The sequence below is a fragment of the Micropterus salmoides genome, unplaced genomic scaffold, assembly GCF_014851395.1.
Source record: "Micropterus salmoides isolate LMB-PRFRI ecotype aquatic unplaced genomic scaffold, ASM1485139v1 Ms_hic_scaffold_2, whole genome shotgun sequence".
NCBI classification, from domain to species: Eukaryota; Metazoa; Chordata; class Actinopteri; order Centrarchiformes; family Centrarchidae; genus Micropterus; species Micropterus salmoides.
The window spans coordinates 14876666-14892149 of record NW_024041150.1 but is presented as its reverse complement, the minus strand read 5'-3'; the positions used below and the strand labels follow the sequence as shown (position 1 = coordinate 14892149).

At 40.0% G+C, this 15484-nt stretch overlaps 2 protein-coding genes across 4 annotated transcripts; one reads left to right on the top strand and one right to left on the bottom strand.

The window, feature by feature from the left end:
• Nucleotides 1–2533: 2533 nt before the first annotated feature.
• Nucleotides 2534–14427, bottom strand: drap1 (DR1-associated protein 1 (negative cofactor 2 alpha)). Of its 3 annotated transcripts, none has more exons than XM_038730809.1 (7): nt 14304–14427; nt 12312–12384; nt 11639–11732; nt 10103–10228; nt 8504–8594; nt 7381–7469; nt 2534–3768 (listed from the first exon to the last, which is right to left on the bottom strand). In XM_038730809.1, exons 2-7 carry the CDS (start codon nt 12364–12366, stop codon nt 3576–3578), a joined length of 648 nt encoding a protein of 215 aa, XP_038586737.1. In that variant the 5' UTR covers nt 12367–12384; nt 14304–14427; the 3' UTR covers nt 2534–3575. The 3 variants fall into 3 exon arrangements, with proteins under 3 accessions (XP_038586737.1, XP_038586738.1, XP_038586736.1); XM_038730810.1 differs by having other exon boundaries at nt 14281–14414; XM_038730808.1 differs by lacking the exon at nt 14304–14427 and adding an exon at nt 13044–13233.
• Nucleotides 13524–15482, top strand: cunh11orf68 (chromosome unknown C11orf68 homolog). Its single transcript, XM_038730807.1, has 2 exons — nt 13524–13810; nt 14272–15482. Exon 2 carries the CDS (start codon nt 14316–14318, stop codon nt 15057–15059), a length of 744 nt encoding a protein of 247 aa, XP_038586735.1. The 5' UTR covers nt 13524–13810; nt 14272–14315; the 3' UTR covers nt 15060–15482.
• Nucleotides 15483–15484: the final 2 nt, after the last annotated feature.

Here is a 15484-nt window from a genome sequence, read left to right as displayed (position 1 = left end):
TTACTCCTGGATTTGTTTTTCTGGTGCCGAAACGTTTCTCCACTTAATTTCGGGTTAAACTGGGTTGTAACGCACGTTAGTTAGATTGTAACAGGTATAATATCACCGATTTGTTTTTAGTAATGCGTTATATTACTGCATTACAGCAAAAAGCAATACATTTCTGTAATTCCGTAACTTTAGTAACGCGTTACTCACAACACTGGTGTTAAAATACTAGTTGATCTGTCGTGTGATAATGTCCATGGCACATGAAACAGTAAACACAAATTGTCATTAAAAAAAAAAGACCGCTTGAGTGAGTTTACTTTCCGTGATTGAAAACAGCATCTTCCGTATAACTCCATAAAAGCGTGACGTATCCACCGGATTTTTCACGGTCCCTGTAAGTACCGTGTACGTGCTGAGGTTGTTTGGCATAATCAGACTTATATAAGCTCGGACAAAAATGCTGTGTTCATTCGTCCCACATTTAAATTGTCCCGGCTCTCCCCTAAGTTAAAATAATTTTGTATATTTAATATTTTTATAATTCATAACTTTTAGAATCATGTTTTCTTTTCTTGGTGGAAATGGACTTCCATACCAGCTAAAACATTCTTAAATCAAGTTAAATCCCAAGATTACAATTTCAAACAAGAGCCACAGAGTCCCATTAGAAACATGACACACTGATCATAATCTTAATATGTTTATTGATAACCTAGTTTACATTTGAACAATAGAGCTCTATAGTTACAGAGTAATAAGGTCTATCCGGCTTTGGATACACACACCAATACTTTAAAAATACTCGGAGAACTAGCCAGACACAGCTAGATTTTGAAAGTACCCAACTAAATGCCTGCAAAGCTAATGACATACCATCATATCATCAATAATGATTTAGCTGCAGCCTCACAGAGCCGCTGGCAAGGCTGAATCATTGAACAGTTTATGTACTCTTTCCTGTGTGCTTGTTTTGACAGAAGGGTTTTTATTAGTATATAAGGTGTGATGAGTTTTCCCCTGTACAATATGATGTGCGATTTTTATATAAATAAAATTAGCCATGCCTTACTGCATTGTGTTTATTAGTACATACAATTCGATAAAATATCCCACATATCAACTACCATGGTGAAGAAGGGGCATAATGCTCGAAAAGGTATTTCAAAATAGCAAATGGCCTGAAGTACAGATGTTAATGAGCTGGTTCCCACAGTGCCTTCTGATCAAGGCCACAACATGGCTAAAACACAAGGTGCATTTTAAACATTTGTTTTTCTAAGTAACCACACAATGAATGGCTTTTATTCTTGAAAAAGGTCAGGGAATTCCTTTTTCCCATGTTTCCAAAGGTGCAGAGCACTTAAAGTCAAAGAATTCACCGGAGGTGATGGGAATCAGGTGGTCACCTTTGGCCCGGCCGGCTGCTGTGTGGAAACAGTGCGCTTCCTTCAGTTAGCCCTTTGATGCCCCCCCTTTCCCTGCCCCACGACAGCCATTTGTTTGGACACCAACCTCCTAAAGTTAAACAGAACCGCATCCCCCCCCCCCCCCCCCCCCACACACACACACACACACACACACACACAGAGCTAACCCCACCCTCCTCACAGTCCGCTGAGTCAACGCTTGTGCAGGAAGGATGCAGTTGTTTTTTCTGCTCGGGGTTGCTTGGTCGGTTGGGTGGGTGGGGGGCAAATGGACTGTTTAAAAAAAATAGGAGGGCAGGAGGAAGCAGAAAAAGGCTGGACACACTCAGTGTGCCGGCTACTCTGAAATTAGTTTCTACAATATGTCTGTGACAGCAACAATCGCCTCTCTGTGAACACCTTTCCACAAACGTGTACTGTCTTGTACTTATCTGATTCAAATACCAGGAGGAAGCTGCGATGTTGAGGATAAATGCCCTGCCCTTGTCTTTCAGGTTGCAGAAGTCATTGGTCTGTAAATGAACATGAGACGCATCCATGGGGTACCTTTTCACAATGCAAACAGAAAGCAAAGAAATCAGAAGGTGCAAGGGGGCACAGCATCGAGGCAGGACTACAAAGGATGTGTTCCACACCTGTGAAATTGAAAAATGAAGGGAGAAGCGCTTTGAAATATGTGGCTTCAAGATGCAGCAGGAGTCAGGTTTTGCCCTGCCAGCTGGTAAACAAAGAACTGTGTATAAAGGCGAACGCCGGTGCAGATTTGCTTGATGTGGAGAGCAGTTCAGGCGATTCATCTCTGATACGGAAAACACAACAAACCCAAAACAAGCGTTGCTTTTTTTTAATTGAAATATGAACTTTATTTCACCCATACAAAATAAAAAGAATGTTAAAAGTTTACAATACAGTGTCAACTTCAAATGTCTTTTTGGGAACATTTCATACTGAGACTGACACATAAATGGGAGCCCCATCTCTGCTTTCAATGGATACATTTAAAACAAGCTAAAAGAGGGGAAAATGTTGAAGATAAAGGAGAAAGTTACTCAAAATTGGAGGGTTGGCCAAAATAGAAATTAGAAAGGAAAAAGGAGACAAACAACTTTAAAAACAAAGTTATGGTCCAGGGGTCACAGTATACATCTGATGGGCAAATAAGGGGAATTTAATGGCCGTGTAAAGAAATATATGGGAGGTCCAAACGGCCATAGGCTCTGACAGCGTCAAAATCAACAACAACAAAATGTAAATCGATAACCAGCTGATATGGTTGACCTCAGGGATGTGGTTGTGAAGGTTTACAGTTCTCTTGATAAAAACGTGAATTAAAAATAGAAACTAATTCAAAAAAGCTGTGGCTAAGTTAACGTAGAGTAAAAATACACCTGCTTCCTTGTTTATGTTACAGCCTGACAATTGGACTGACTAGCAAGTTGTGACAAAGCCGAGAAGTAGGGCTCACATCTTACTAGCGGTATTTCATAGCCAATTGATAACCTAGTAATATAACACTTCATGGGTGAGTCGATGACCTCCTTTCCCTTCGACCAAGTGCTGATCTCCTTCCAAATACTTTATGTACTGTTGCCCTGAACTCATCTCAACTTTGTATGAGCATCAAAGGCTATAATAAGACTTTAACTACCACTTAGATTTTTTTCAGCCGACCTGAGGGTTTGAGTGACTGATGTGTTCACTTCATAATGTCTACGACAGAGGACTGAGGAAGAAAGAAAAGTGCCAAAAAAAAAAAAGCTACCAGGCAACACAAACCACACCTATCCTGTCTGCGAGGGCGCATGGCAACAGTGACGACTGCCATTTTTAATAGTCAAAATAGAACGACTGACTTGTTAAAAAACATCCTCGTTGGATTCTCCTCTACAATAAAATAAAACCTTTTCTTTTAAAAGAAAACAACAACAACAACAACAAAAAAGAAAATTAAAACACATAATATACAACCAGTTTCCTGTCTCCTGTTGTGCTGTCCCTTACAGCCGGCTGCCGAGGGCTTTTCTGTCAGCGGGCTGTGATGAAGAGTCTTTCCCTCCTCTGCTTTGAGCGACCGCCGCTAAAACAACTTAACAAATCGAAAAATAATGCGTAAAGAGTGTGTGTGTGGTGAGTGGTGGAGGAGGAGAGAGGAGGGAGCTAAGAGTCATAGTCTTCGTCGTCGTCGTCATCCTCGTTTTTGTGCGGCGCAGGGGGTGGGGGAGGTGGTGCGACGCTCATCATGGAAGGGTGTGGGGCAAAGGCCATGCCGCCCTGGGGCTGGGCAGGAGCCATGGCACCACCCGCTGGGACCATGCTGCTCATGTGCATGTACTGCTGGGGTGAGTTCGAGCTGCGGGGGTGCAGGCAGAGGTGGAAACCAGGTGTTAGGAGTCATGTCCAATCAAATTAAATGTACTCTTAGAAGTACTTTTTCACTCAATCTTTGCCATTACTATAAGATCTCAAGTTGTGTGTCTCTGATATACACGATATACTAATAATATACAATACATGACACTGTTGTATTATTGCCATATTACAAAAACCCTAATTTCAACAGGAAATGATAAAACGTGTCCATCAACAGCACACAGAATGACACACTCCACAGTGAACACACCATATTCTCAAAACCTGCTTAGAGGAAGTAGTGTGGACACAATGGTTTAAGCACTGTGTCTAGTGGAAAAATAGCGCCCTCTCCCTGTTTCTGGCTGTAATCCACCAAATTTCTCTGTCTGAAAAGGTGGCAGACAAATGTAACATTTATAATAAGAGCAGTGGGCTTCCAGTGGCCATATTTAAAACCAAACAACTTAATCATGTAGATTGGAAGGGACTCGCTCTGTATAGCGATAGAAAGTGGTCAATGTAATAAATTTTTTGCTGTATAAACAAACTTTCTGTTACAAATAAGCAATTCAATACACTCAGGTAATTGCTGATACATCCTTTGTTGGTCTGGTGTGACCAGTAGTTTATGGTGGCTAATGTTAGCTTATCCTAGCAAAATGTTGATGTTGCTTTGTAACATCTTGCTTATATTACCGAGTGTCTTGACTGACTTGGTGACTCTAGTTCTTGTTAATTTCCAACTATTTTGACAATCAATTAAACGCTTAATTTTTTCAGAAAAAAAACCTCTAAATTCTCTGGTTCCAGCTTGTTAAATGTGAATGTTTCTGGTTTTCTGCTATGATAGCAAAATATCTTTGGGTTGTGGCCAAAACGAGACATTTGAGGGCAACATCTGGGACTTTGGGAAACACTGATCGACATTTTTAACCATTTTCTGACATTTCAGAGACCAAAGAACTAATGGCTGAAACACTGGTTGATGTTCAGCCAAAGACACACTGTAATAAAAGATAAAGATTACTGACTAAATGCTCTACTTAAAATGTTGAGCACATCTCAACTGTGCCATCATAAGTAGTCAATCATTTAAGCACATGTATGTCAATTTACATAATGTATGTAAATTATGTGTGATTGCAGCCAAAATGCACTGAATTGTAAATGCTCTGTATTTGTATAGCTCCTTTCTTTGCGACCACTCAAAGCGCCTTAAACTACATCACATTCAACCATTCACACATATTGATACACTGACGGCAGAGGCTACCGTGCAAGGTGACAAATGCATCAGAAAGAAACTAACACACACACACACACACACACACACACCGATGGCACAGCCTTCAGGAGCTATTTGGGGTTCAGTCCAAGACACGCATTTAAAGTTAAAACGAAAATGTTAGTAGGTGCTGGTAATTTTAACATCAAAGGACTCTGACTTTACTCAGACATGAGACCAACATGCTAAACTGCATAAGTAATATTATGTGAAGAAGTATTGAACAGCTTTGCAGGAGATGCTTTCATATTATACATTTTTATTTCAAAACGCCCATTTACAAGAGTCTATTTTTTATTTTGTACTACAAATTTCTCTCAACAAAAGTTTAATTTCATGTTGCTTTTCGGGAGAGTGGTGCTGCCACCAGTGGTGAGGGCAAGAAAAATGATTCTTAGATGCATAGTGATTCTCTCTTGAAAGATCATGTCTCACAGCAGAAAAGTCAATCGGATTTTAACCTCTAAATCCCTAACCCCCTCCCCACAACCCGCTGCATGGAAATTAAACAATATTGATGCATCAAAAATTCACATCATAGCCCTCTGAATCACATCGTGAGGTGCCTAGAGATTCCCTCCCCTAGCTGTTCCTGCCTCACGCGTCTCCTGGCTCTTAAGCAAGCTCAACAAATGCTACCCGATTAAGCTAGCACTTGTTAGCTAGAGCAACAACAAGGTCAAAGCGATAGCGTCACAGCTTTACAAGATGCAGCCATAAAATCTTACAGGTGTGTAGTTGAGACCAAAACAAAGGCCGGGTTTGAAGATGGGTGCGGTCTGACCCACGAGTACCGAGTACTCCTGTACTAATGTGAGTAGGCCTGGATCGAAACAAAAACCTGTTGACGGACGTCTCTAGTTTGATTCTAAACATGTTCTTCAGACACACAAAACAGAGACATTCTCTGCGGTCACTCAAGCCAAAAGGAGCTAGCTAACAGCAGCTCATTTAGATGTTGAGAAATAATAATAATAAAAGTGCGCATGCTGCTGGCCAAGCTAGTTAGCTGAATTTGTTCTTGTTGTTGCTCTAGCTAACAGGCTACATTTGGTTGCAGTTATTGAGATAACTTCCTTAAGAGATGGAGGGGGCACATGACTGGCTGAAAGGTGAGAGGGTGTTGGCAACAGTCAACATGAAATAACGTGACATGAAATTAGTGTCATTGGGGAAAATGCCAATATGAAATAAAAACATGTGAAAAAAGGACATTCGGGAAAAAAAAATTAAATAACAAAAACAAAAGATGTCCAATAAAACTATTTCATCATAGAGTTTGAATAATATCTTCCCAAACTGTTGGTTCATTTATGCTTTTAACAGAATGTATAAATATGATTATTAATTTCTTAATGTCTTTATTAATTTAATTTTGAACACTTTGGGGTTCCACATGAAAGGGGTCAAATTAACTTCCACTGGAAGCGTCTCAGACGCATTTCAGCAGCGGAGCACATTGTTGGCTTGTTGTTATTTTGTCTTTTTGTGCTTCTACTCCGAACCATGCTTACCAGCATGGTTCGGTTGTCTGCAGGCTGCATATGCCATAGGGAGCATTTCAGAGTAAGAGCGTATTGCCCGCTTGATTTTGCTGACATGTTTAGATTTTGTTGATTTGATCATCAGTACTTGCTTTGTGTGTTTCTTCTATGATTAAGTAGGCTATGTAAATAAATTGTTCTTTTTGTCTGATTTAACTGTGTTTTTTGTTGATTTATGATCGGGAGTATGCACAGTGTTTTATTTTGAAAATTGACCAGATCGATGCCGTGCTGTTTCTGACTTCCTGCCCAGTTCCATCTGCTCTGTGCAGCTTGACGCGGCTTCAGTCAAAACTAGACGTGTATTCTTCGCGGAGCTGAGCAGAGAGCTGCATCTGGCACTCTTCTGGGACACGCTGCAGCTGTGTCTGATGGACTCCCAAGCATTGACTAGAGGGGCCGCGACCAGCACCGGCATAGCGGACTCATGCGGACTCATGGACTTTACTGTCTACTCTTGGGACTGTAGCAGCAGGAGGGTGCGCACGCAGCCAAATCGCCCCTTGGCTGTAAGTTTAGGAAGCACTTGATGTAATATGCAGCAGAGTTTTCCATGAGCGGAGCACGCATGTTAAGCGATATCAAAGGCGATCATTTTCATTTAATTTTGGGAAGCTAAAATCGTAATTGCAATGTATATGCAACAAAGTACTACATCCCCTCTCTGAGAGGACAATTGCAAATACTCAAGGTGAACATTGTGATGTATGAACTGTTATCTGTGGACCTAGACACAACCTGGATTATACAGTATCTCAATAAACGTAGGTTTTGTCTGTACCTGTGGAACCTGGATGCAGCCTGCTGATTTGTGCTTGACTGAGAGCCGTCCTCCTCGTCTCCATCTGTCTCGCTGTCCTCGGAGTCATCCTGTTTCCATCACAACAAACACACCAGTGAGCCTTCTTACTTCAAACAGACACAAATTGTTGAAACTGCTTGGAGTTTTATTTGAATTTTATTCCTGACCGCATGATGGGATATTTTCAGCACAGAAGACTATTTTGTACAACTACATTATCGTTATCACACAAAGTATCATTTAAGTTTGCAAAAAAAAATCTCTATTTTCAATACAATTATTTGCATGTTTCCTATTGTTTATTCTAACCTGTTTCGCGCAGTTTAACTCATTTGCTCTTTCCCTGTGTTCCTGTTGCTCCCTCAACATCTCTGCTTGGTCCGAGCGTTACAGTGTAAAGTGTCATTTCTGATTGGCTGTTTGTTTCTAATCCGAATACTAGAAGGATCTGGTTACTAGTGAAGTAGTATATTAGTTTGTAAATATCTACAAAGACAGCTAGCAATCTTCAAGATAAACCATAGTTTGCTCAGTTAGTTGACTGACATGATGATTCCAGGCATTATAATCATTAATATACAGTAATTATTAAAAAATATATAGCTTTAACTTGTAAATGTTAGCATTTCTAGATTAATATATGATTGATTGGATTATTATACCTTGGCTTAGTGGCTGGCAGTCATCAGGGAAAATTAGCTGAATAGCTCAGTTAGCTACAACTATTATGGAGGTACAAAACACACAAAAGAGAATTAAATAAAAGTTCATAAACTAGGAATGTAACCAAAACCTATAAAGGCAAACCTGAGAATGCACAGAGCAGATATGCTGAGAGAGCAAGCATGGGTTTGCAAGCACACAACAGGGAATTAATAAGAAGAAAACTAAAGAAGATGTTATGATTGGCACTTGTGGACAATAGCAGACACCAAAATAAATGTTTGCTTATGTGTGATGATAATTTTCTCTTCAACAATATTTAATGTGCTTGCATATAAAACATTTTGGGGGGCTCAAAATGTCCCATTGCACACTCAGGAATGGGACAATGGGAAATCTGTAGATGGCCATTTGCCTCTGCATGCAAATTAACTCCCACCTCTTGCTCTGACTCTGTGCCAGACAACTTCTTGTCCTTGCCTTTGGTGCCAGCCCCTCCGTTCTTGCGACCAGACCCTGGTTTTCGACCCCTGGAGGAGACAACAAAAAAAATAACGTTATGTAAAAGTTAATTAATAAAAACATGCCATATTCCCTGTGAATACACTAACATTACAGTTACAGTGATTTAACAAATGTATTATGTAGTGACATAATTACAAAAGACAGTTTGGTGGGAGAATTTTGGGACAAAGCTTTTTTTAAACATCAAAAAGTTTTCAGTTTCAGTTTTAAATGACTTCTTCTGAAGGTACTTTGAACAACATGAGACAAAGATTTACACTTTTTTTTTTTTTTTTTAATATTTTGTGCAGAAACCATTTGATTGATAAAACCAAAAACAAATTACATTCAAACTAGGGCTGAACGATTTTGAAAAAATATACAATATTGATAGTTTTGAATGATATTGCAAATGCGATACAATTTGTGATACTAGAGGGAATTATCATTGTTACGTCTTTATTCTCATTTTTATTTAAAAACATACTAAAATAAATAATGATGTGATATTTGCGGGGATCTGTAACAAACAAAGATTTTTACTTAAACATGGCGCAGAGGCCAGAACATCTCTGCAACACAACAATCTTCATTTAAATTTGTATTTTGACACACATATCACAAATATTGCTCCTCCTGTAATTTGAAAATTGCAGTAGGCCATTTTGTGATTTCAATTAGATTATGATTAATAATTCAGCCCTAATCTGAATATTAGTTTTTAAAACAAACAAAAAATTAGAAAGTCATTCTGAAGCATAAATCTGCAGGGAAAGTTACCCCACCATGCCCATTCAGATAAACACAGCCAATTCTGCAGAGGATAACTTGACCGATACAGCTGGTGGAAATTACTGTCTGCCATTTATATTCAAAGACGCTGTGACTGCACATCCCTCATTCCCATATCTGAGACAAAGTGTCTAAATATTTGGAGCTTACAACCTCTTTTAATTGAATCGCAATTGAATCAGCCACACTCTTCAGTGAAAAGAAGTCTTCTTACTGATTTAATGCGTGTAATTCTCTGCCAAGCACTCTATCTAGCTTCAATTTAGAAGCAGTGCCAAGGTTTGATTTGACAGTCAATTCGGTTTTTTCTTCCCTACAATCCTTAATAATTAGTTCTCGCTCTGTAGAGCTGAAAAATGTGCGCTCTCTTTGTACTTAATCTATAATCACAAAACAAAGCAAAAACAGTGACATGGTAACAAAGCAAATGTAACCCTCCCTGCGTCCATCTGAGCAGTGTTGTTATGTTTGTGATGAGCGATTCAATTCTTTCACATAGTGGTGTGAATGAATGATGAGCTCACTAATCAAATGATTAAGGATAGAGTGACTGGACAGGGCAAATTATCATCCTGGTATAGTGATGTATGTGAAACCTTGCCGATCTTAGTTTCCTGGTGTCAACTTTGAATTGACTGTTTCTTCAATTTCTTTGTAATCGTGGTGCTTATACGATTATGTTGGGGTGTTTGTGTGTGTGTGTGTGTGTGTGTGTGTGTGTGTGTGTGCGGGAGAGAGATACCTGCGTGGGACTTTTTCTCCTCCCCCCTCAGTGTGGTTCTCTTCCCCCTCGCCCTGCATGTCCGGCACCGTTGCCACCAGGTCTTTTAAGAAATCAAACTGTTGCTCCAGCTCAATACACTGCTTTCTGTGAACACACAATTTTGAATCAGTACATGTCTTTCTCCACAGGCTTACACGCATCCCTTGTCGAATGCTTTCTGAATCACTACGTTACAATGGTAGAGGGCTCAGTGGCTGATGACTGTCGGCCCAATCCTAACCCGTGCAATATACCGTACTGTGTAATAGCGTGCTTTAAAGTGTCTTTGTCTAAATCTAAAGGAAATGAAAACCTTTCCAGCTACATGTATCCACAGTCAATTTACAACCTTAATATGATTTCCTGTTATTATCCAGCTGTCTGAACCTCTATATATCTATGGCATGTCAGTCAGAATAAACTGAGCAGAGGATGACTACTAGTCAATCTTCAATGCAGTGCAATCTAGACGAGGGGCCTGTTTCAAAAAGCAGGTTTGACAAACTCTGAGCCTAAACTTGAAGTCTGAGTTGATGAACTCTGAGATTTGGTTGCAGAACAGCTGACCTGAGATAGTTCAGCTGAGTAGGTTCACTCTGTTATGCCTGTGTGTGGGGGATGGTGCTATGATTCACCACGGCAACGGGTAAATAAAGAGCAGAGCTTCCATTTTAATGCAGATGATGATGAATGAAGTGCTGAAATCCTATACCGCATTGTTTCATTTTAAAATCTATTTATTCAGCTGTAACATGACGGGACAAAACGCAGGTGGCAGCAACTGAAGATGAAAATATGGATCAAACATTTAAGTTTACTCACGGACCTATGACTGTAAAGTCACAGTCCGACCCAGTAATGACAATTTTGGTGATATGCAGTTGAAAATCTGTCTATGTTCAATCTGACTATACATTTTTAAGGCATCTATTTTACATTAAAATTCTTTCTCAACAGCATTCAGTGTATAAATATTTCGACAATGACACTGAAAGTCTGTCAAAACACACAAAACACATTAATACTATATGCAGCCCATATTCAAAAACTTACTTTTAAACTACATTTAATCCAGTTTTGGAATCTAAAAAGTAAGTAAAGCTGCACCACTAAATCTAAATATCTACAACATGAAATGCTAAATATGACAGAAACAACATGACAAATGAGTATTCATTGATCAGTGCCTGAAGCTTCATACATATATGTTTTATATAAACAATAATGTAGCCTACGGGAACTGGTTGACAACCTGACAGCTGCCTGAACATCCACAGAGTCACAGTGTTACGAAAGATGATGTAGCCTATAGATTTTTTTCGAAGCTCTGATGTACAGAGAGAGCGCCATCTCTGACCTTACACTGACGACAGACTGATTCATTAATTAATTTACCTCCCTTTCTGGAACAAAAAACTCAACAGTTTCCTTCATCTCAGAGTTAATACTAAACCCACATTCTGAAACTGGGCCCAGGTTTTTTATCAAGACACACACACAAACACAGAAACTTACAGATGCGATGTTGTCATTGTCTTTGCATTCCTAGACTGGGTGACATGACAGGCCTTAGTAAGCAGTGATTCCAAAAAAAGCTCCAGGGCTCTCGCTGACGTCTCGGTAAAGGAAATTATGATGCGGCAGGTCTGTGTCCTTTATTTAAATAAAACAGGTTCGCTTATGCTGTGACTGTGCAGACCCAAACAACATTCAATTTTGAAAATGTAAAACAGGAACAGCAACAACATGCAGTGGGCTGATTGTGACTACTATTACAGTGAATACAACAGACACAACAAATATCACTTTACACTAATAACTAACCGTTATTAAGTACAGATAAGTGTGCCAAACCATGACTTCTACTCAATATAGAGTCAGACTAGCAATGACTGATTTTTTTTTTATCACTGATTAACCTGTAAGTAATGTTTTGAAATGCCCATCACAAGTTACCCAAGACTTGAGAAAATGTTTTCTTGTGTCTGACCAACAGCCCAAAACTACTGAGGATATTCAGCTTGATTTCACATTAACTTTCTTGTTAGTTTACTGATTAAGCAAGTAACTGTTTCAACCACATCAGACTATATTATTATTATTATTTTTAGGCATCATTCTGTGCATTCAAAACACATACTGATCATGGAAACCTTGGAACTGTGAAGATTTTAGGTAGGAAGGATACAAATAATAACAGGTACTGCTGCAGCCACTTTGCCTATTTCTTCATCTGTCTGCATAATCTTCTTAATCCTTGCCTGTAATGAGAAAAGGTTTAGTTTTATGTACTTGAGTAGTGTTACAGTAAGTCAGTGAGTGGGAATATACCGACACTGTAAAGTTTCATCGTTTTTGTTAAGTTATAGACTTCAAGATAACTTTCTGTGTATCAAAACACAAGGCCCGATACTTAGATGTTAACTTACCAAAATACAGTAACGTTAACTTACAACACATTTTGAATCGTCGACATCTTTAAAGAACTTTCATAGCATTTATCTTTAAAACCTTTCGTTCCCGTCATGTTGATCAGACTTTCTGTAACATAGTGTACGCACTGTGTCTGCCTCGCATTAGTTTGCTTCATATATTACCAACAAACAACAGATTTGCTCAGAATTATAACCTTTAGTTTCACTTAGCTAACGTTAGCTTGTCATGCTAAAAACAACCTTAATTAGTGGACTCGCTAGTTTACTCGCGCCGTACGCCTTAATAAAGCTTAGCAAACACTGGGAAGCACATTAAGTTAGCCAATTCAATGAAACCAACGTCTTGCGTGCTGTTACTAGTGTAATGTACATTTAGTAATAAACGATCCCTGGTCAAAAACACAGGCCGAATCCCATTTAAGCTAGCTTTACAGTTAGCTACTGTTAGCTAGTCTTAACACCGGTTCAGCAAGGTTTAAACTTACCGGAGGGAATCTGGCGTTGTATTTCTTCTTTTTGCTGGGCATACTTAAATTACCTGGATGGCTAACCCTAAAAATAAAATACAATATATTCTGGAGTACTATTCTATGTCATATATAAATCACATCCACTGCGCGCGCGCACACACACACTAGATAGCAGTAGCTAACCGGCTAACTCATTAGCACGCCGTCGTCACTCGGTCCCTGTTGCCTTGCGGGTCAGCTTCGTTCCGCAGGGTCCCTGCGCCGTCATGTTGGAGCGCACGACGTCCCACAACTTGTACAAGGATATGTATACATTGCGGTCATTTTGAGCTAATAAAACACTAACGCTGAGTTTGTTGCGTTTTATATCTACAAGGAATAAAAACCAATAAATGAATGTCCGCTGTAATATAACTTAAACACTTCAATGAACCTGTCAACGTTACACTTAAGAGACGTTGGATACGTAACTTAACGTTCTGCTAAGTAAATTTAGAACGTTACTGTTATACCATAACTTATGCTTGAAATAACGGTATTGTGCTACAGCAGGGAGGTATTGTCTTTTTTCTAACAACGTAGCTTAACTAGCGCACTTTGAGTATTTTTTATTATCAAAAGAACAAGCAACTCCCTAGGCACGTGATTTGGTCGATAAACCAGGCATAAACTGACATTTGAACTGAGATTATCATATCTCTCTGTGATAAGAGAGGAGCATACCACCGCCGGGGCTGCGCCTTTGCGGTACAACACTGGACAACAAAACTCAAAATCTGCAGGTAACGTTAAGTTAGGTTAACTTCAGCCTTAACCGTCAATAGTTTGAGATCAGTGTGCGATAATTGTGCATGGTCTAACGTAAGTTGTGCTCAATAGCTGGCTGTGAGTAAGCTTTCTCCAAATTTGTCAACGATTTGTGGACGATTGGTAAAATGACTAGCTAGCCGGCTAGCTAAAATAAGATTAAATTGCGACATGAAATTAAATCTGCGTGTTTAATTATACAAACTGCAGACGAGACACAAACGAAATAGATAGCAACTTATTTTTGTAAAAGAATAGGTGGTGGACAGAGGTTAGCTATTGAACAATTGTTGCTAATGTAGCAGGCTAGCTAGCAGCATTAGTAAATATCTACAGTCTAGCTGTCCACGCCCGCATGCGTTTGTACTTTAGACGAACACAGAGGCTGCACCTGTGGTTTAAATATCAAAGTACACTAGATCTCCCTCCTCAACAGGACACGCACCAGGACTTGTTTAATAGCCTTACACTGACGGCATTATGGAGGAGGAAGAGGCCCCTGTAGATGGCGAGGTGGAGACCCCCTTTGCTGCAGAGACCTATGCTGCTGAGGCCATGGCTGCAGACATGGACCCCTGGATTGTGTTTGACTCGAGAAGAACTCCCAGGTCCGAGTTTGACGGCTGGCTGGAGAGCAACAGGCCCTCACAAGTGTACAGATTTGGTGACGAGGAAGGTGGTGCTAGCCCAGTTGGGTGGATCGCTGTGCGAGGCACCAACTACTGCCCCAGCCGTGGGGATGTTACGGGTCTCCAGGAGAGCTGGGAGAAACTTTTGGCCAGTGGCCGGCCTGTCAGCTTCCAGACAGTGAAGGAGCTGGCCCTGAACCACAGCGTGCTCACGGGCAAGTGGCTGATGCACTTGGACTCTGGTTTCAAGGTGGACCGTGCCTGGGAGTGTGTGGCCAGAGCAGCCCTGGATGGCAAGATCTCAACAGTTAAAGTCAGTCCTCATAATCCCAAAGCAGAGGGAAAGCATGTAATTTGTGCCTACAACCAGAACTTCACTGACGAGAGTGAGGTTTTAAGACTGGACTCCATCATCCGTGCCACAGGGGTCAAATGCCCCCTTTTCTACAAGCCAGATGTGTACACACACCTGGGAATCTACCGAAACAACCGCTGGAAGCTTTGTCCAACAATTTATGAAAGCAAATTTGACCTGGAGTGTGTACCCAGACGATCCCACATTGTCAACAAAGTCACCAACCTTGAAGTAACATAAGCCTGTCAGAACAAGAGAATAGTTTTGTAGGACAGGTAAATGAAGAGACACTTTGTGATGCCATCCACTGGGTTGCGCAGTACAACTCACTTGACTTACAGTTTTGGACGTCAGTGGTTGAATTTTCATCAAGCCCTTCCTTGTGGCAAGAAAGCACAAAATCGTATTTCAGCCTTTATTTCTCACGCTAATGTTTTCCAAGTGACCTGAATTAGTGTCACGTTTTTGTATTGAATATATTGTTTTCAGAAGTAATGAGTATTTGTGTTCTAGAGGTTCTGCTTGTAACACTTACCTGACAAGGCGGTTGTCTGAACAACATTTAGAAGAATACTTGCATCCAATGAAGAATTTCTTTGGCTTTATGTTTTTTATACTGATCCATGAAAGTATCCAGCCAAATAAAGTCTACTTTTGAAGACATC

Bases quoted from the DNA above. Each gene is read 5' to 3' on its own strand.
- drap1 (XM_038730808.1), bottom strand. From the start codon at position 13,085: ATGCCCAGCAAAAAGAAGAAATACAACGCCAGATTCCCTCCG. The intron at 12,385-13,043 runs GTAAGTTTAAAC...TTCTCATTACAG, and splicing joins ACAACGCCAGATTCCCTCCG to GCAAGGATTAAGAAGATTAT. The intron at 7,470-8,503 runs GTGGGAGTTAAT...TGATGGAAACAG, and splicing joins GCACAGAGTCAGAGCAAGAG to GATGACTCCGAGGACAGCGA.
- cunh11orf68 (XM_038730807.1), top strand. From the start codon at position 14,316: ATGGAGGAGGAAGAGGCCCCTGTAGATGGCGAGGTGGAGACCCCCTTT.